Here is a 21811-nt window from a genome sequence, read left to right as displayed (position 1 = left end):
AAAGGTTTCCCCTGGTTGTTGCATTCTGTCCGTGAAGATAATACGATGCACCAAGGCATTCCTGCTTTCTTCATAATGTCGGTCGAAGAGGCGAAGAATGTCTTCGAAAGTTGCATTGTCAGGTCAGTTTGCGACGCCAGGTCGTAGTAGAGACGCTGCCCCTCGAAGCAAAAGTTACTGAGTAAAATTGTCTTCCTCACGTGTTGTAGTGCCTCGCATCCGGTCGCTTGGAGAAACCTGCAGAAAGAACGTTTCCACGTGTGCCACGGTACTGAAGGAGTACCGGCTTATGCAAGGAAAGGCGGCACGGGGGGTCCGAGCGCCATGTTGGGCACCGAGAACAAAGGTGGGGGGAGTTGAGGTTGCCGGAGAAGAAGACGTAGTTGCAGTGTCTTGCATGCCGGAAGCAGGAATAGAATGGCAGAGGCAAGTAGTAAGCAGAAGAACGGTTTCCCTCGTTGCCAGTTTGTAGTAGCTTGGACCGGGCGGCCGGGCCAGAAGCGGGACCTACGGCATGAGGCCTAACGGCCTGGCGCGAAGCGCCGCAATGACAAGCCGGACCACTCCAGTCACAGACCACACAGAGAATACGTCTATTCCGGTGAGGGGAAATACATCCGGGCACACATACTGCGTTAGGCGCGGAGTGGCGCCAGTGGTCATAACCATTCGAAACCAAAACAGATTATTACACTTAACTCTTACCTTTCTAACAGCCATCAATACGTACAAATTGCTAAAGTAATCTCATACAGCACCAGTGCTTTCTGGGTTTCCTCAAACCTGCGTCCTAGGGCCCCTTCTTTTTCTTATATATCTCAATGACCTGGTCATCGACTCCCCTGACGGAGCAGTCTTTTTGCAGACGACTGCAGTGTCTACTACACCATCGAAGCAAGCGAGGATCAAGCCGCACTAAACAACCACCATTACCATTACTAACTGGTGCCATATGTGGGAGATGACTTTGAATGCCTCAAAATGTGCTCAAATGAAAATAACTCGTAAAAAAGCCCCACTTCACTTAAAACACTGTAACAGTAAAACAAAATTATTTGCATACACGTCCTTCATACGCCCGTTATATGAGTACGCAGATGTAGCGTGGGATCCGCACACTAAAACAGAAGCTAACCGCATAGAACGTATTAAAAAACGCGCTTCGCTTCGTTTACAACGCTTATGGTAGGTAACTGTCCATATCTGATCCTCAGACGCGCTCCGGTTTTTGCACACTCGAATCACGGGGAAAGTTGCACCGCCTAAAAATTCTATTCAGCATCATTAACAGTCAACTAAAACTAGACTTCCAGGCACGTGTTTATTCCAGGCACTAGATTCCAGGCACTGCATTAGTGTTCGGAAGTTGGCGGGCATGCTGTAGCTCAACGTCCTGTAACCTCTAAAACAGTAGCTATATATACTCTCCAAAGTAACTAATAGTAACGCGTCTTGTAAAATAGTTCCAATAAACGGCAAATGCAAAGTGAGTTCCTTTTTTTCACTCAATTGTATTTCATCATCCACTGACCTCGACATTCCGATCTTGTAAACAATGCATGTCAGGATCCATTCCAACCACTAAGGGAGACTAAAAAGGAAAATGAGTGAAATAAAAGGATTCTTATGTTATACCAATCTTGTGCACGTCCTCTTGAACCGTGTTTCATAACGGTTCATTTCGTTTTTTTTTCTTATTTTGTTCCCCATTCTGAATCCCAATGAATGTCACCGCGCAGCCTCGTGTGCCTGAATTCGCCACTTGCGCATGGCTAGCGAAAAGGAATGAAAAAGAAATTTGTTGTAGTGAAATGTTTTGCCTGTTCAAAGACTGCGTCACAGTCATTTCATGCCGGTTTCCCAGAAAGCGAATCACCAATTCTACCACCTAGGTTGAAGGCGAGTCTCACGCGTCAGGTTAAATTCATGTAATGTTCCGCACGCTATTTTTATGCTTTACGCCAAATCTACCAATTTACTTTTCTGCCCTGTATAGAACTTAGGTTAAGACCAAATAATGGCTCTGAGCAATCTTCTACGCATATGACAATCCAAGCCTCCGCACCGTGAGCGCAAGGATGCCTTTATTTTTTATTAAATGCCAACTATATAGTAGCTCATTCATCGGCGGCCAATAATGCCAACGATGGGTTTCCGGAAGGAACCTTGACCCGTCAGGGCGTCGACGGCGAGCTCGAGTGGCTGGAACTTGAGGCGGTAGTAGTCGATGATGCCCATGCCCAGGTTAGCCAGGGCGCCTGTCACACCATGAACGATGCTCCTCAGATATCCAGCCGCATGGCGGACCAGGTTGCGCAATGACTTGTGGTAGCCGGACCAGATGGCCTGCAGCAGGGTCTGGCTCTCGCCCTCGGTTCGTATCTGGCCGGTCGAAACCCGTTGCAAGAACTCCCGGAACCGCAGCTCCGTCTCGTCCGTCCTGGAAAGGGAGTGAGATAAATTGCCAGTGCTTTCTAAAGTTTTCAGATGTGCGTAAACGCGGCACACGTAACGGGTATGTGCGTGCCCTCACAGTCGTTGGAATATTATGCCTCCAGTACTGACGATATTGCGACGTCTCAGTGACGTGGTAAACCAGACGATGCCAGAACTGTAAGTTGTACCTCAAGTCCAGTGCTGAGCGATAACTTTGCGGCAGTGGTCAGCCGGTAAAAGACGGTCGCCGGAAGAAACTAAACAATGTTCCCGTCTTCTTATATAGTCGTGCAGAAAATTACGAACCGAGTGATCAGGACAAAAAGGCAGGCCTCCGAAACCTCACGGTAAAGGCAATCTCTAATTTCTCAGAGCAAGTTGGTCGTACTTGTCTATTAGTGTTGAACCTGCAAGGGTGAAACTTGTCCGTGTGCCACGAGTTGCGTTTCCTTTCAATCAATTTGAAATAAATGAAACGCTTTCGTACTCTTATACTGAAGAACACCTTCGCATCTCCTTAGCGAAAATCTCTCCGCTACTGCAACCCCGGCGCATAACATTTATGGCAGATGGTGCTTTGGAGTGGCCCATGGGAAGATTTGATCACTTCACAGCGTTAAGTTTAGGCAAGTGGCTGCGGTATACCACTTCATAGTGGTCAGACCAAAAGTCGTTCAATATTCTCCCGCCCTGTCAGCATGACCTGACGGCATTACAAGCTACCAGTGCCAGCTACCAATGCAACGTCTAGTACCGCAGCTTCATGTTGTGGCCAAATGAAAATAAATATAAACGCGGTAAATACGAGAAAAAAACTTGACGAGATTCCATCGCCTAAAGGGACGGTAAAGAGAAGCACTAAATTAGTTTAGAAATGTTAATTATTATAGACGAACTTCATTGATTTCGCGGTTGTAGCTTATCAGTAGAAGAAAGTCAAAGTTCACATTTTTCGAATTTCTCGGCCTAACATTTAGAGTTGCTACGTCACAAATTCCAAATTATTTTCTCTTTTTTTCCGGCACTTCGGCTGTAGTGGCTACATAATGATCTCGAAACTTCCTAATTTAAGTCCTTGGCTCAATTAATATGTTACGTAGTCCATATTTACCGATAAAAAATTCTGAACTTCCAAGCAGACGCTGTCAAAATTTATGACGTCGTGACAGACTGCTGCGGGAACTTCCGAGCAATGTCCCCTTTCGTCAATCGTCTTTTGTACCTTGCTGGCTAACCAAGAGTCTTGCGGCAAGAATGGCGTTTTGGTATTGCACAAGCTTAATTTGCAAAGCCAGCTCTAACAAACTTTCTCTTTGATAAAGTTAAACAGCAAATGAAACGCGACCCATTGATAAGTAACAACATGTACTCTGTATGAGAGGAAAAGAACGAGAAGTCGTTATTCAAAGCTATATGCCATATGAAGAGCAACAGCAACGCGAAAGAAAAGAACACACAGGAGGGATACAAAGCGTTCCATTAAAGAAATATATTGATTCGGAACGAGTACACAAAATGAATTATAATCAAACGAAAAACGAACCATGCCATAAAAAGTTATCTTTAAATCACGCCTGTTGCCTCACGCTCTCCTAAACGACTTATGTTGGCGAAGCTGGTAGACGCTGGGCATTTATGAGAACCAATGCAACTATATTGAACGTTGTGCAACTATGCACAGCACTGCGGAACCATACATACTGCTTTGAAAACTGCGGGCAACGGTATGCAAGTGTTTAAAATGATTATACGTTTAATGCCATGTAAAGAGCGGCACGCGAGAACAGAATTCACGACGCAGCATGTTCAAGTCGGGGAGCCAGTGCCCCATTTGTGTTCCCTTCTGCTGCCTCTGCCGCGCACTCCACAGGCGCGAAACCAGAGCACGGTTGCAACATCTTACGGGCCTTGAACACAACGATGTGAACACGTGCGAACCGTAGCTGGAGCTGTCGTGCACACTGCTCCGATATCGCATGGACCAATTCCGGGAGTGAGTGCGACACCGGACCTATGCCGCGAGCAGCTTCGCTTGCTTATTTGTAATACTATAAATATACGCAATAGCAAACTGCCGGAGTCGACATTCTAGTTGACATTAGGAGGATATGGTGGAGCCGGGCGTGCCATGCAATGCGTAAAGCAGATAACCGGTGGGCCATTTGAGTTACATAATGAGTGCCAAGAGAAGGGAAGCGCAGTCGAGGATGGCAGAAAATCAGGTGGGGTGATGAAATTACGAACTTTGCAGGTGCAGATTGGAATCAGCGCAAGACACGCGTAATTGTACATCGCTGGGATATATAGGCCTTTGTCTAACAGCGGACATAAGAATATCATGATAATGACGATTTCTATTCTGTTCTTTTTAACGCGCTAGCGTTAGGGGGCCCGTGTCGTAGAAATTTTTTTTGTTTTTTGGCGCGGCTGTGCACTACCCCCTGGATAAGCCAGCGCAAGAGGCGGCGTTTCTACCATAAAGCTCGCCCTAATGCACAGCGTTCGCCGGCAGCGTTTTCTGGCAAACATTACCGTTACATAAGCTGCAGTGAGCGGGAAGCGTGAGAAGCAGATATATATATTTTATTGCTATCGCGTTCCACTCTAAGAGACGAAGCTTAAGCGTCCACCAACTTTTTTTTTCTCGTGATATTGTTGGTGTACTTAATCTTTTTATGCTTTTCAGTGAATTTCGAGAGTTTCGTGCATCGTACTACGTGTATGTGGTGCTGAAACACCCCTATTTTTCAATTTCAATGGCGCTATCCCGGAAGCACTGCAGTTCCTATAATATAACAACTCACACAATGATGCTTCAATGTGTGTCACCTATATTGTCTCCGATAATGAAATGCTACCACAACCGCAAGCATTGTATTATGAATGAGGCACTTGATACAACTTCGTAGGCTGTGTTTAGCGGAAGCAAAGAAAGCAAGCAAGGTCAAGAAAAAGAGAACACAAGAAGCACTTGTGTTCCTCTCTTTTTTGTACCTGTTATTTGCTCACGCTAAACATAGTTATGAAAACATTCTTTCACGAAGCTTTCAAGTTAGGGCCAATGAGCATGAGGAACTGCTCTGAAGGTTCTTCTCGCGATTGCTGACGTCATCACCGAAGTTGCTCCGTCATCTTCAGTGGCTCCGCTGAAGTTGGCAGGAGCTTTCTCAAGGGATGCATTGACTGCCACTCTATGTTCTCTAGAAAATACCGTGAAAAGGACAGGCATAGTTCAAGTTTTAGCGCTCTAAATGACAAGGTCGATCAAAAACGCCAACACCGGAATAGGGACGTCATAAATTTCTCGAAGGCCAGAGCGAAGCGAAATGGAAACGTGGAAGAAGGGCGGCGGCTTCTCGTCTATTTTTGCGGCGTCCATCCAGCGTTGCTCTTAGTTGATGAAAATTAATTCGTTTAGATATGTACGCCAGCCATGTCATCCATAGGGCTGAAAATGGTTGGTCTCTTAGAGTAACAGGGTAGGCACCAAAGGCAGCGAGATGTACTCAGGGACATCAGGAATTTAAGTGCTGTGAAGCGATTAGGAAATCCACTGGCGCAAAATTTTCTTAAATGGACGGAGGGAAGGACATGGACGGCTTTCTAATAGGGCTTGCACAAGACAGAAGACATGGCATGTAGTTCTCGCAATGCTCTGATGTAGTCCCATCACGCCTAAAAAAGCGTGAATGGATCCGCTAATTCCCATTAATGAATGAAAATTGTGCGCTGAAGAGAACAAAAGGAACGGGCCGATGGGCTACTTGTCACACATTATTTACAGTTTAACGCAATAAAAAGGGGCAGGACAACACGATGGGAACGCGGTAGATGCAATGATCCGATACAACTGTTGGTAGGTGTGACTTGTGCAGTGAGGTGCTTTGTCAACCAAGGTGTACAATGAAAGTTGCCATTTTTCGACAAGTGTGGTTTGACATGCTCGATCGCGATGTTTGGTGACCCGTTAGTGGCCGTCAAAAAGTGATTGCCTGTTATGCAAGCATTTCTACGCTACCTTGCGGAGAACGCTTCCATTTAATTTTACAGCAATGTCACTGGTTAGTGATGTGTGCCAAATAAATATAGAGTGTGCTCGGAATTTCAACGTTCTGCTGCGTGATTGGCAGTAAACATGTACTCATAGTCCATAGAGGCCTCACGGTGGCTTCAGCGCTGGTGTCAGCGCCCCTTTACTCATAGGAGCTCTGAAAATGCAAGGCTCACATTTCTCACAAGAGCGTATCTGTTTATATGTGCGCCTCTTGTCACTGAGGTTGACTTGTAACCATTGACGTATAGACCTCGAGTGCGATTTTGCGTTTGCATATGTGCTTGTCTCTATGTGTCATGTTCCACGTGTAGCATTTCAAAGCTTTGCGGCCGCTTTATTTCTTTTTCTCATCTTCTGTGAAGTATCTGTGAAGTGTTTGCTAGATACACTTGAAAACTTAGACTGTTTTCTGAAGCCCATCCGTCGCGCTATGAGGAATGTGATATATTTTATTTTTATGCCTTTCTTTTTATATCTGCAAGTGCCTGCCTCGCGTACACTTACTTCATTTAATTTATTTATACTTATATTTATACTACACTTGGGGACCACTAAGCTAAAATTTCACACTTGACTTGTTCTCATACTTTGGGAAGTTAACGTTATTAACGTTGCTAACGAAGTTGACTTGTTGCCAGTATTCGCAATTCAAAATAAATAAATCAGTAGGTCAGGCCCTCAGCTACTAGAGTTAACCCTTATCTGTGGCTTACAGTGGCGGCCGAAAACAAATATCGCCTGATTGCATTGCAGGGTTGACGGCTTTACGCGAGTCTCCTTCAGACGCTAACAAGCACACTGAGCGGCTATTCCATACTAACCGCATGAACCAACCCCGCCATCCTTAGGAAGGGCGCCTACAAGTTTCCGCAGCTCGTCATGACGTCGTCAAGGTGGCCTAGCCGCGGAACAAAATCAGGAACTGGGCATGTGGCATGCTCTGACGGAATCCACAGAACTGCTAATATTCTTGAAAAGCACTGGCCCTATGCAACTTCATTATCAGTTTATGTGAGGATGGAAAGGGGAGGGAGAGTAGACTGTGGGTGCCATCTGTTCCTGTGATCGCCTTGTCATATCCTACTTTTCAACCAGCGCCTGAAGGGGCATGCCAGGGCGCCTGACAATCAAGCACCTGTGTTTCATGAAAGAAAACATCTCAACGTTTTCCCTCTCTGGTGAGGTGCAGGGCGAGTGCGAACGAGGGACGGAAAAATTCGTTGTATAACCTGCGTCATTGTGTCAAACCCTACCAGACTTATGGCGTGTGTGTGATGTGACTTCGCGAGCAAAACGCAGCCTTATTTTACCCCACCTTCCATTTTCTGCGCCTGCTCGAATCACGGCTATGTCATCCCCAGCGTGTTCTATTGTTTGCGCATGTGCTTCACGCTGACTCACGCCACTGTCTTGGCTTTATTGCTTCGAACCAAGATGCAAAGCAGGACGGGCAGCTTCGATAAATATCCGAGCAACTCTATGCTGGGCGCCATTCTGTTGGACGCAAGGACGAACGTCCCGACGCACGTTAGAAATTTGCGTCGTGAGCATGACGTCTCCCGTCAACAAACCTTTCCTTCTGCCATATGTCAGGCTTTACGTCAGGGATTGCTCATGACATGCAGTCGAATGATCTTCCTTATGACAACGCAGCGCCAGTCTGGCCGATTGAAGTGTCTTCTCATGCACCCTCATAAATGCGATATTCTCTTTCTAGCGAACAAAATTTGTTGCTCTTTTTGGACATGAAACATTTCTGATTTACTTCGATCTCTTCGTTTTGGCGACGGCAGATTCTTGCACTTTTTGCGTCATCACAAATCGGGTTTTCTGTTGGGGTGTGTGTGTGTAGATTGACTGATAGATAGATAGATAGATAGATAGATAGATAGATAGATAGATAGATAGATAGATAGATAGATAGATAGATAGATAGATAGATAGATAGATAGATAGATAGATTAGATAGATAGATAGATAGATAGATAGATAGATAGATAGATAGATAGATAGATAGATAGATAGATAGATAGATAGATAGATAGATAGATAGATAGATAGATAGATAGATAGATAGATAGATAGATAGATAGATAGATAGATAGATAGATAGATAGATAGATAGATAGATAGATAGATAGATAGATAGATAGATAGATAGATAGATAGATAGATAGATAGATAGATAGATAGATAGATAGATAGATAGATAGATAGATAGATAGATAGATAGATAGATCGGACAGATGGATCGATGGATGTATCAAAATTTCCAGTAAACATACACTTTCATTGTCCTATATTTATGGTGTGTTTTCTCGCATTTCCACGAAAAAAAAAATTTCTTACCTGGTGCGCACTTGAGTGAGAAGTATGTCGATCCTGCTGATCCTGTGCTGGATTTCTATCCGTTCCGGCGTGCTGCTCGTTCTCTCCAGCTCCACAACCAGGAGCTCGCGCATGCTCGTCAGGTTACGCTGAATCTCCCGGCCAGTGGTGATCTCCACCTCAATCTTATGGATGAGTGGTCGCTGTAGTCGCAAAATCTGCGAGGGCGGCAGGCACGTGTCTCTTTTATAGCCACCTTACCAGTTGAAGCAGTGAAATACAAAACATATTAGGACAGTAACAGCCACTTCCATTAAATACGTTGTAATTTTGTCGAATTGTACTGTCTTAAAGAAAGCACAGTTGTTTGGGACTCGATGGAGCATGTAGGTGCACCTTGTCCTCGCCTTTTTCGGTCTCCGTGCTCTAGCGTGTTTGAGACTATATTCAGACGTCGTTTACTATATTTAGACTACTTCTATCTTTATTTTTCGCACATGTGACGTTTTGTGTTATAACATATTTATTATTACGTGTTACAGAGCCGCGGTTACCGGTAAAAAAGAAATAAGTATACTGAATTATGCACAAGTACCCATTAACATAACCCCCCGCCTCCCGTTCACGTACGCAACGTCCGAAGTAATATGTATTCCTAAAAAGTATCAAAATAACCTGTCACTCGAACTCTGTAACAGTACAAAAGATAGCGAGTATTGTTGTTCTACCGAATTTTGCTTAAACAGGAGTGCCACGTATACATGACTTTTTGAATTGCCTTTTCACGCTCGTTCCCGCTCCAGTTCCGCAGAGGGGTAAAATTTTGCGGTGGATGACACTCCGATATATATCCCGTTGGCGTGCATCGATTTCATGGTTAGTCCGCGATAGATTTGAACCGCTAGTTGTCTACGGCTACGTCTCTTTAAAAATGTCGATTTCATAGCAAAGGCACGATGGCGCCATCTGTCTTCGCTATGGTGAGATGCATCAAGAGATGGCACCACTGTTCCGTTGCAGCAAAATCTGCATTTTCTTAGTGACCTCGCTCTGGACAATACGCACGCAAGATTTTTTGCCGACGAAACTGCTGTTAATGCATGCACACGTGCTACTTGAATAAATGAATTCACAATTTTACCATTGTGCGAAATGTCATGCGAACGTACTATAAGTTTCAGTGAACAAGTCCAGGTGCTCCTATTTAGACAGAATTCCCAGAACATAAAGCACAGCCTAGACAGTCCAGATGACCACGTAAAAGTGAAAGATAAGTGGTGGCAAGTTTGTAGTAGGTTTTTTACGACATCAAAGAGTTGACGCAGCGTGCTTGTGAAGCTTTATACTCGACTATGGCTTCAAGCGTACCAGAAACCTGGTAGGATGTCAACATTATACCAATCCATAAGAAGAAAAAAATGTAAAGAACGGAAGAATTATAAGTCCATTAGCTTTCTTTCAGCGATGTACATTTTCACCAAAATATTTTCCAATAGAATCAGGGCAGCACTTGACTTCAATCAATCAATGAAACAGAATGGCTTCAAGACGGGATATCCTGCAATGGATCACACTTGCGTCATCAATCAGCTAATTGAGAAATCTGTGGAATACAATCACCCTCTCCATATGGTTTTTATAGACTATGAATAGGCATTTATTTCAGCATAGATACCAGCAGTCATAGAGGTATTGCGTAATCAACTACAGGAGGCATACGTGGATATCTTAGGAAATATCTACAAATATTCCACAGCTACCTTCATTCGCCACAAGAAAAGTAGAAAATAACCTATCGAGAAAGGGGTCAGGCAAGTAGACATAATTTCTCCACTGCTTACACTTACCTTAGAAGCATTGAATCCTTAAGATTGAATACTCTTAAGTAGTGCGTGCTTGCAAGTATTTAATCTATTAGACCAGCAAGGCTTAGGAGTGAGGATCAACAGCGACTATCTCAGCAACCTTCGGTTTGCAGGTCACATCTTCCTGTTCCGCAACTCTGGGGACGAATTACAACAAGTGGCAAGGACAAAGACTCACATCCGCCAGATTCGGTTTAGTATTAATTAAACTGGCCAAGATGGCGTTGGCACTAGCCCTCGCCTCCCGCGTTTTCAAGCTCTTCGTCTTCTTCAGTTTTTATCGCAACCCGCGGCCGAATTGCATGTGTGCGCCTCCAGGAGGTAGAGCCTCTGAATAGGGCGCCGCACTTGCTGGCCGTTTGACAGCAGTACCAGGTAGAACCGTGCAATACTGTATCTTCTTGGAAACGCTTTAACGACACAGTACGTTTTCTATGTCAGAAGCGGTGCGTTTATGTCATCGATGATGACAAGGTCCTCGGGCTTTAACTCCTATAATGGCATAGGCTTGCTGTGGTGAGCAGCACGAAAGAACAGAAGGTATTCTTTCTTCCACCGCTTCCAAAGCCTCCGAAGCAGCTGCCACCGATGCCGAACTCGTCGTCGAATGTCAGGAGCAGCGGCACTAAGGTCAAGGTTTTCCCGTTCTGCTGGCAAAGTTGTGAGACGCTTGCCGACTACGAAGGGCGAGGAAGTAGGAACGTCTGTGGATGTGACGTCACCCTCCAAGCAAGTGAGTGCACGACCATTAACTGCCATTTCAGCTTAAGCAAGTATGGTGAATAGCTCGTTGAAACGTAAGCTGCTCCCTCCCAGGCAATGCTTTGGTGCATCCTTAATTGTGCTGGTTGCGCGCTTCCAAAAGCCTGCTCACTAGGGTCGCGTTCAACAATGAAGCGCCATTGGATTCGCTGAGAGCTGGCACAGTCCTGAACGTTGTCTTTCAAAGCAGAGCATAAAAATGCTTGGCTCTGCAGCGGTATGCTTTCGCGTTGTCGGATTGCATGATGGCAGGAATTCCACACCCTATTGAAAAGCGCCTGAAGGCGAGTAAAAATTCTTGAGCTGTCAAATATGCGGTCAACTCCACGCATACTGCCCTCGTCACAGCACAAGCAACGTTGTGTACTTTTACAGTCGTGGGTAATTCAGCACGGCAGTAGAGTGAGCCACGGAAGTCAATCTTCACCATTTCATACGATGTTGCTTCAGGGATTCTTTCCTTTGGCAGGGGTGCCACAGTACCAACCGCGAGATTAGGCGCCATCAGCGGCATGCTAAGCACGCTTTTAGAACGCGCTTCACTGTACGACGTCCATTGGGAATTCAAAAGCACTTCCGAAGATCCAGGAGGGTGAGTTAAACTCATCCACGTAATAGTCGCTCGTGGACTACATCAGCCAAGAGGTCGGTGCATGCGTGATCTGCAGGACGCAAGATCGCATGTTTCAAGTCGTATCGGCCGTAAAGCTGCTGCAGTTGACCCTCCTACATAAAGCAGTCTGTCACGGTCAAGAAACGCTTGTAACGTCACACACTGGATGTGTTGGAAACTGGTTGTCCTTCCATTGGTTGGACAAGTCTCAACCAATGCACCTCCGCCCGCTGCACCTCTGACGCTGTTAGTGGTCCTGAAAAAGACTGCTTGTTCTGCGAAGCTTTCCGACGAAACCTTGTGATTCAAGTGTAATCGGGAGGTGCGCCCAAAGCTTTCAACCTCAAGTACTAGCTCGTGTGGGGGCACAGTGCGTGATACTACAGCGGGAAGTCACTACTGTCACTACAGTACACTTTACTAGTCTCGCTAGAAAGGACATCCGGTGAAGGAGCTGCCTCTGGTCAAAGATCAGAACAAATCTTCGCAGACCATTGCAAATGATGGTCTGACAACCATGTAGAGGGGTCCATCGCAGTGGCTTGCGGGTGAATGATAGGGCTGCTGCTCCACGCATGAGCAGGTCTGCTGGATTGTTGTTGCCTACGCAGTGCTTCCAAGAATACTCGGAAGTCACACGTATTTTGAGAACACAGTTTCCCACCAACGTACCCGATCGCTTAAGGTCAGCAGCAATCCAATGTAGGGCTATGAATGAGTCGCTCTAAAACACCGCAACAGCTGGATATTTCTGGACTTCCTCCTAGGTATTTCCACAATCTGCAGCCAACAGGCACGCAAGCAGCTCTAGTTGTGGCAGTCAGGTAGTTGTCGGCGGTGGGACCCTGCACTTGCTCATGAGCAGCTGAAACTTAAACTTTTCTCCTTTGATCTAGTAAGGCATGTAGACGGTGGCACACGTATATCAGTGGGCTTGCATCGCAAAACAGGTGAAGTTCAAACGGTGGAATCCGTTGCAGAGTGGAACAAATGACGCTACGTGAATGCGCAGCGAGGGGAGCATCGGTAGTTCGGATGTCCACTGTTTCTCGACGTCTTTCTGTAATGGCTGGTCCTACGGTGGGTTCATTCGCCACAGCTGCTGCAAGAATAATTCCTCTTGAATGGCGTACAGAGACATGAGGCCTAACAGATCGTAAGTCTTGCAAACTACTGCAGGATGGTGCATTTCGTGGCTTACCGTGCAGAGACGTACGCGGAAACGGCTTTGGTAGTAAGCACGATGTTGTCAGCGTTACGGCCCCATACTAAACCAAGCAATTTTGTTGTTGCTCAGACATCCCCAGTGTTCTCGAGAGAAGTGTCGTCTTTCAGGAACTGACGATGAAGAAGGCTGGAGCTGGAGAACTACATTCTCACCTCCATACTTCCATCTGCTAAAGTAACCACTGCAGCGCGGTAGATCTCGAGGGCCTCTTCTTCCGCGGAAACACATATGGCGAAGTCGTCCACGTAAAATGACGTCTCTAGGCCTGTAACTATTATTGGCTGAGTCATTGTCCACATTTCGAAGCGATGTTGCACAGTAACACATAGAAGGAAAGGGCTAGACGACGCTGGGCACACGAGTCATTCACCATTCGATGACAGAAGGTATTGTACCCTCTTCGTCAGCTAGTCGGTCGACCCATAGAAAGCGAAGAGTGTCGCGATCTTCTTGTCAAATATAAATAAGAAAGAAAGCCCTCCGGATATCTGCTCTCAGGATAATTGCGTTCATCCTGAACTGTACAAGCATTTGCAAGAGCTCGGTACCAAGTTTGACCCCTTTGTCCAAAATAGCGTTGAACGATGACTCGCGAGAGGAGGCGTCAAACACTACGCGTATCTTCGTAGTAATAGGTTCTCTACGAAAGACTGCATGGTGCGAAGTGGCGGCGGAAGCTCCCGCTGTCCTTCGAAGCGCTGAAGAAGGCGTCTGAGCGGGTTTTCGGCGACACTTCTGTTTGCGCTAATCAATCGACCTTGGAGTCTTATCATAGTATGAACCATGTACATCCAGCTTACTTGTGCACATACTGTGTGAACTGCGCCACAAACGTTGCGGTATCTTGAGAGTGGGTGATCCGTATTGCACCGAGCCGCCACATCTCCGTCGGGTCAGCAATATCATATGCGGCTTGCCCGTTCAGCTCACACGGTATGAATAGGGCAGATTTGCTGGAGTTGTTCCAATTAGGCAAGTCATTCGCAGGCCTTAATGTGTAGACGCTTTGCACTAGCCAACCGAAGACCGTCCCAACTGCGCATAGGTCGCTGCTTAGGCGCTCTATTCTTCCAGTAACATTACGCCAATAGTAGCCTGATCCTATAAGCGCACTGATTGTCGGTACCGGCCCATCGCCCAGCCGATGCATACCTGCGATAAGCATCTTGCGTTCCCGCAACTATGCGAGGAGATCGTGTCCGATGGCTGGAGTCATCATGGTTCAGACTTCCGGTACCTGAAACTCATCTACGATGATGTGATGATGTCGCGGGAGTCGAACCGACTGTGTAGTTTGAGCCTCACACTTCGACAACTGTAATAGCGGAAACACTTAGAACTTCCAAACGTCCGCACAGAGAGGAAGGAAGAAAGGTCGAGCCTGTTGCCCAGGTCGCGTCGAACAAACATTTACTCCCTGCCGATGTCAAGCAATAATCGTACAAACTCAAAATTGCGGTTTTCAGAAGCCCACGCTGTGGCCGTTTGCATCAGGACAAGTGCAGACTTGTAGAACTGCTGGCTGGAGCACTTTGGCACTGGCGACTTGTCACTTTTTGTTATGTCGTGGTTGACAAGTGTATCACTGCTCTCGGTAGGCGGGTGGTTGCTGTCTTGTTTTCATATGGCGCAAAGTGCTGAAAGATGACGTTTCGAGCAGTACTCGCACTTAAGCCATGCTGTGTTGCGCGTGGCACTTTCTTGCGTCGTGTCCCTCTCTGCCGCACGTAAAACAATTTTTTTCCAGTTAGTCGGCGTCTAATTTCGTCGGATGCCACTGTGATGTGGCAGTCTTTTATAGTGTGGTCACGTGGAATGCACAGTAAGCAGCAAGGATGGTCGTTCGATGCAGATCCTGCGGCCAGCGCTAATGCTGACGGTACTGGTGGTGATAGACAAGGCTGGCATCGCCCTTCTCCCGCGGGGGTGTTTTTCGGTAGGGACCTTGAACGGGAGGCTCGGTTCTCTTCTCTGCTCTCGACTTGCGCCTGCAAGAAATTCATGACCTTTCCACTTCCTCATGCCGCAACATCGAAGTAGCCTAGTCGTCGGTCTCAGTTTCCTCCATGCGTTGACGGTAGAGAATGCTGATATCTTCGAGAACCGCGAATTCTGACGCTAGGCTGGGGACTTAGGCCAGGCAGCTAGGCTAGCCACCGAGGCACTTATGCTAGGTAAGGTAGGCACCTCAAAACAGGAGGTCCCCTTACAGCCTTGAGCTATGGGACCTCCTTCTGTATATTCAACACAGTATTACCACCTTTGTAAATAACAAACATTGATTGATTGATTGATTGATTGATTGATGGATTGATTGATTGATTGATTGATTGATTGATTGATTGATTGATTGATTGATTGATTGATTGATTGATTGATTGATTGATTGATTGATTGATTGATTGATTGATTGAGGCAGCTCGTACGAAAGGGCACCTTTTCGTAGAGTTCTCGCAGCTGCGATAAGGGCGCCTACGGGCGCTATGGCAAGCAAACTGTGGATTGGTTGTCAGTGAGCGAACTAGGACGATCGAGCTTCTCCAGGAGCATTTTCACCGCTAACGCGTAGTTCACTTCCGCCAGGCGCACACCTTGATGTGCACGTTTCGCTGTTCCGGTTAAGTTTGAGCTTAAATACGATAACGTTTCTATGTCCGACAGCTCGCGGTTGTTATGGATGGTTGTCTCTAAATGTTTCCCGGAACCTTGCCACATGCGAAGCTCAGCAAACAAGGGTACCTGTAGTTTCGGTGGAGCAACTCGCGTGTCGGTTATCGGCAACTTCCTTGAGTTAAGACACCTTGGGTCTACAAGGCTCACGGACAACATTCGCGCACAATGGTATGTGTCGCGCTATCTGCAGCCCTTGCATCAGAATCCAAAAGGAAGCAAACCAGGCGCATGTTATCGCGGATCTTGCCGTGGTGCTCGGGCTACGGTGGCTTCCACCTCATACTCGCCACCTTCCTTCATGAGGTTGACAATCTTTTCCTTAAGCGCTACAAGCGGCGAGTTCTTGTCCTGCAAGTCACTCAAAATAACTTGAAGGTCGGACGGCGAAGAATGCTTGGCTCGTAACGCTTAGGTGGCGAACAAGATTAGTCTTGTAGCAGTCGCTCGAAGTACGTCTTTGCGGCGTCGCAGTAGATACATCGTCGGTATAGGATGCCAGTCTTCTCCCGGGTTTCAAGGCACCAAAATTATGTTGTACACAGAGGCTGATGCCTGTCGGATGGAATTTATTAATTCAACTGCCAAAGATAGCACTGGCACGAGCCCTTGCCTTCCGCATTTTAAAACGCCTCGTGTTCTGCAGTTTTCATCAATGATTGAGGACCTTAACCAAGAAAGTGGAAGAGTGGGGTTCGAAGATTAATATGCAGACGACAAATATAACGTTCAATAGGCTGGCAAGGAAACTAGAATTCGTGATCGCCACTCAGACTGCATATCTTGTACAGGTGTACGTTTATCTAGGTAGATAACTCACAGGTGACCCTGACATGTGAAGAAAACTTACAGAAGAATAAAAATGGGTTGTAGTCCATACGGCAGGCATTGTAAAGGCCTGAGTGGGAGCTTGCCACTGTTGTTGCAAGAAAAAGTGTACAATGACTGCGTTCTACCGATGCTCATATAGGGTAGAAACTTGGAGGTTAACAAAAAAAGAACTGGAGAACCAATTAACGACCATGCAAAGACCGATTTAACAAAACATGTTAGGCGTAACGTTGAGAGACAAGAGAGCGATGTGGATCAAAAAGCAAGAATGTATAGCCAATATTTTAGTTGACATTAAGAGAAAGAAAAATATAGCTGGGCAGTCCATGTAGTACGTAGGGTAAATAACTACTGTACCATTAGAGTTATAGAATGGGTGTCAATAGAAGCGCAGCATAGTCCAAGACGGCAGCAAACTAGGTGGGGTGTTGAAATTAAGACATTTGCAGGCGCAAATTGCAATCACCTAGCGCAAAACAGGGGCGCTTAGTAATCGTTGGGAGAGCCCTCCATAGTGCAGTGGACAAAAAAAAACAAGCAGAAATAGGCAGATGATAATTTCTTTATTTATTCAGCCTGCAAAATGATACTGAATTATAGGAATATTGGAGCTCTTCAGGGGAAAAAAAGCCGTAATACTACGTCCTAGTAACTCGGCTTTATTCGAAGAAAAACTAACGGTGTATTTGTAAGTGGGGACATCTAAAGTACGTGAACGATACCCGCGAATGTGCCTGCGCTTGTATCTTTCGCTTCGCGACAGAATGCAGTCAGTTCATTGCATTCTGTTGTGATTTGTTCCGTCGTCATGTTCGAAGTGGTTCGCGCACCTTAAAAGAGGTTTTGAAGTAACGGAGCTATAATTAAAGCAGTAATCGTTGCTGTCCTTTAAACTTCTGATACTCACGACCATCGGTAATTGGAAGGTATACAGATTAAAAAGCGTTAACCTACCTCCACGCCAGGCGGCAGAGTCACGTCGTGATACGTTGGTGAACCTCCTATCTCCACCGAGTAAAAACCTTCATCGTCTCCTGCAATTTGAAGGCTTTGCGGTGAGGTGGTACATTCTTTTGTATGGTGCAAGGAGAGAGCGCACAAGGAAAGAAATCGGATATACGTGTACAAGTGCCTTTATGCCAACTGTTGAATGAATAGGAGACAACAGAACAGTGCACATTCTTCACCATTTAGCAACCTGCCTGCAATCAGCTTGCGTAAGTTTTAGTAAGGAAATTACGTTACTTATGTAAACTTCTTGTCTAAAATCACTTTACGTTATTTTACTGAACAGCAAGAGTCGCTAGTACTTTACAGAGCCGCTGACCTACCTTCTGATAACTTTTTCACGGAAGCAATTGTTAGAGAGAACTCTGACTCTATCGTCTACTAAATAACAGCCCTTCAGCCCACACAGAATTGCTGGAAAGCACGTGAATTTTTCTATACGTCCTCTTTATGGCTTCAAACGGCTTTGTGACTTTGTTATTGCTAATTTTCAACAGTATATCACGTTATAAACCACACAATTAACAATGATTGCGCGTGTATGCCGAGACTAATTGGCTTGCTGTGGTTAGCAAAAAAAAAGATAGTTTTTCTTGGAAATTTAGAGAGATGAAGCGTAACGGGCAACGCCACAAGAACGTCCGAAGCCACAAACACGAAGGTAAGACCAATTCAATGTACTAACCATCATTGCCACGTCAGTTGAGCGATCGTTGCCCCAGAGTTCTCTCTAGTCTACCTACTCTGACCAGAGTACGTGCACCTGAGTGCTCTCGGTTTCTTTGTTGGATACATTCATTTAAAGCAGGCAGACAACGAGTCCCAAGAGAGCATATACATGTTGTGTCTAATTGAATTGAAGAAATATGAATGCGAATAGCACTCTCGGAATACTTCATGCACTTTTTGCGGTATCTATCTCCTCCTGATCGAACCATTTTCCCTTCACGCCAGCATAGGCCCCTCGTTATCTTCCGCTCTTCAATTATCGTCTTTGACGCCAACTTGAGTCATTGGGTATTTGTGGCTGAATAGGTGCCGCTCTTCTTAATAATCACCAAATCATATAAAACGTATCATCACTAATTACACATCAATCGTAAGATAAATTGATAATCGCATGAACGTCGCCAATCATCTCTACAAAAATGGTTGCGCCAATCATTCTTATTTATTCATTTCTGTAAACGTAGCACAAGAAGATTATTGTTATTTCTTCATTTTAGTAAACATAAGCCAGTAAATACTGTTTCCTTTCAATTAAAGTCAACAGTCAATTTCTTTTCGGCTTTCGTAGGCTTCAGGATGAGATAGTTCAAGTGGCTGAGGAGTTCTATAGAGATTTATACAGTACCAGTGGCACCCATTACGATAGTGGAAGAGAGAATAGCCTAGAGGGATTCGAAATCCCACAGGTAACGCCAGAAGAAGTAAAGAAAGCCTTAGGAGATATGCAAAGGGGGAAGGCAGCTGGGGAGGATCAGGTAACAGCAGATTTGTTGAAGGATGGTGGACAGATTGTTCTAGAGAAACTGGCCACCCTGTATACGCAATGCCTCATGACCTCGAGCGTACCGGAATCTTGGAAGAACGCTAACATAATCCTAATCCATAAGAAAGGAGACGCCAAAGACTTGAAAAATTATATACCGATCAGCTTACTGTCCGTTGCCTACAAGCTATTTACTAAGGTAATCGCAAATAGAATCAGGAACACCTTAGACTTCTGTCAAGCAAAGGACCAGGCAGGATTCCGTAAAGGCTACTCAACAATACATCATATTCACACTATCAATCAGGTGATAGAAAAATGTGCGGAATATAACCAACCCTTATATATAGCTTTCATTGATTACGAGAAAGCGTTTGATTCTGTCGAAACCTCAGCAGTCATGGAGGCATTACGGAATCAGGGCGTAGACGAGCCATATGTAAAAATACTGAAAGATATCTATAGCGGCTCCACAGCCACCGTAGTCCTCCATAAAGCAAGCAACAAAATCTCAATAAAGAAAGGCGTCGGGCAGGGAGATACGATCTCTCCAATGCTATTCACAGCATGTTTACAGGAGGTATTCAGAGACCTGGATAGGGAAGAATTGGGGATAAAAGTTAATGGAGAGTACCTTAGTAACTTCCGATTCGCTGATGATATTGCCTTGCTTAGTAACTCAGGGCACCAATTGCAATGCATGCTCACTGACCTGGAGAGACAAAGCAGAAGAGTGCGTCTAAAAATTAATTTGCAGAAAACTAAGGTAATGCTTAACAGTCTCGGAAGAGAACAGCAATTTACAATAGGCAGCGAGGCACTGGAAGTCGTAAGGGAATATACCTACTTGGGGCAGGTAGTGACGGCGGATCCGGATCATGAAACGGAAAAAATCAGGAGAATAAGAATGGGCTGGGGTGCGTTTGGCAGGCATTCTCAGATCATGAACAGCAGGTTGCCATTATCCCTCAAGAGAAAAGTATATAATAGCTGTGTCTTACCAGTACTCACCTATGGGGCAGAAACCTGGGGGCTTACGAAAAGAGTTCTACTCAAATTGAGGACGACGCAACGAGGTATGGAAAGAAGAATGATAGGTGTAACGTTAAGGGATAAGAAAAGAGCAGATTGGGTCAGGGAACAAACGCGAGTTAATGACATCTTAGTTGAAATCAAGAAAAAGAAATGGGCATGGGCAGGACATGTAATGAGGAGGGAAGATAACCGATGGTCATTAAGGGTTACGGACTGGATCCCAAGGGAAGGGAAGCGTAGCAGGGGGCGGCAGAAAGTTAGGTGGGCGGATGAGATTAAGGAGTTTGCAGGGACGGCGTGGCCACAATTAGTACATGACCAGGGTTGTTGGAGAAGTATGGGAGAGGCCTTTGCCCTGCAGTGGGCGTAACCAGGCTGATGATGATGATGATGAGGCTTCATTGCCTAGCTGTTTCCTTCATATGGCTACAACTAACCCCGTTTCATTCAATGTTTTTGTAGCAAAGTCAGTGGCTATTGGTAAATGGCAACATGTTTCAACCTCACTCCAACGTTTGCCTACCATTATTCGGAGAAGTGAGAGGGCCGCCGAAGAAGGGAAGGAAGAAAGCGTTGTTGATGTCGCAGAACAGAGCCAACAGAAGCAGCAGCGTCCAGATGGACCAGGAGTCCATTTCTTTCTTGTCCAAAGAGAAAGCCACGTGGTGCGCGTCCACAGTTTCAGGTTCGGACTGTCGCCGCACTGTTCCTTGGCAACGATTGTGCTGTAATTCGGGTAAAAGCATTCTTTTTCCTATTTTCTTGGAGTGTTAACTTCATGTTGGGCTGACGGATGTGAGCAAACCAAAGGGATGGACGCAACGATAAGAGCTTCGTCCGCCAAGCATCACGCTATTTTGTCGTCGGAGGAGCAGTGTTCAAGCACCGGCACAAGCACAAGCACTCACAAAGAAGCAGAACATCCGCATTGTTCAATCAGCAGATTCGAGGCGGTAGTCGGGCTTGGTTCTCCGAAAACAGCTCGCGGTCCATTTTGTCCACATTCAGAACGGGCGGCTGCCCTATATAACCGACGAAACGCGAATAAATGAGACGGCAAAGTTTGGTCGTGCGACCCTTCATGACTGGCGTGTTGATTCCGCTCGCGTCAACGGCAATTTGCGCGACAATGGACTGCATCCTATCGCGGATGGTTACCGACACTTCCTGTGCACGTCTTGCTGAGCCGCCCGTACTGTAGAAGCGGCCATCTCAGAACGCAAATAAGGCGGCCATACAAACGCACAAGCGGGGTAATTGCCAAACCCTGTACGAGAGACTCCGAAGCAAACGGTAGTGTCGACGATGGTGGTTAGCCATACGCAAGAGGGATCGGCGCTTGACAGGCGACTCGCGCCATGAATCTGCGGCTGGTCGTCTGAAAGAGCTTCTGCGCGTGATTTATGTTTCAGGCATGCAGACTTAGTTAGACTGCATGCGCTGTATTGTGTGTGCCGAGCCGCCCACTTCAGGGGACTGTATAAATCGA

The 21811-nt window shown here is 45.9% G+C and overlaps 1 protein-coding gene across 1 annotated transcript; it reads right to left on the bottom strand.

Moving 5' to 3' along the window:
* Positions 1-2064: 2064 nt before the first annotated feature.
* LOC139046907 (uncharacterized) lies at positions 2065-21336 on the bottom strand. The gene is made up of 4 exons (XM_070520835.1): positions 20846-21336; positions 17742-17821; positions 8840-9036; positions 2065-2440 (listed from the first exon to the last, which is right to left on the bottom strand). Exons 1-4 carry the CDS (start codon positions 21066-21068, stop codon positions 2122-2124), a joined length of 819 nt encoding a protein of 272 aa, XP_070376936.1. The 5' UTR covers positions 21069-21336; the 3' UTR covers positions 2065-2121.
* Between the last annotated feature and the right edge of the window lie 475 nt (positions 21337-21811).

Source organism: Dermacentor albipictus, chromosome 6 (genome assembly GCF_038994185.2).
Source record: "Dermacentor albipictus isolate Rhodes 1998 colony chromosome 6, USDA_Dalb.pri_finalv2, whole genome shotgun sequence".
Lineage (NCBI taxonomy): Eukaryota > Metazoa > Arthropoda > Arachnida > Ixodida > Ixodidae > Dermacentor > Dermacentor albipictus.
The sequence above is the reverse complement of the archived record's forward strand: the minus strand, read 5'-3'. Positions and strand labels throughout refer to the sequence as shown.

What these genes read in the sequence shown, in the direction of transcription:
- LOC139046907 (XM_070520835.1), bottom strand. Translation starts at nt 21,068, where the DNA reads ATGCTTTTACCCGAATTACAGCACAATCGTTGCCAAGGAACAGTGCGG. An exon ending in TCTCACTTCTCCGAATAATG is followed by an intron (nt 17,822 to 20,845) that starts GTAGGCAAACGT and finishes TTCAAATTGCAG; the next exon opens with GAGACGATGAAGGTTTTTAC. An exon ending in CTCTGCCGCCTGGCGTGGAG is followed by an intron (nt 9,037 to 17,741) that starts GTAGGTTAACGC and finishes CCGCCCTCGCAG; the next exon opens with ATTTTGCGACTACAGCGACC.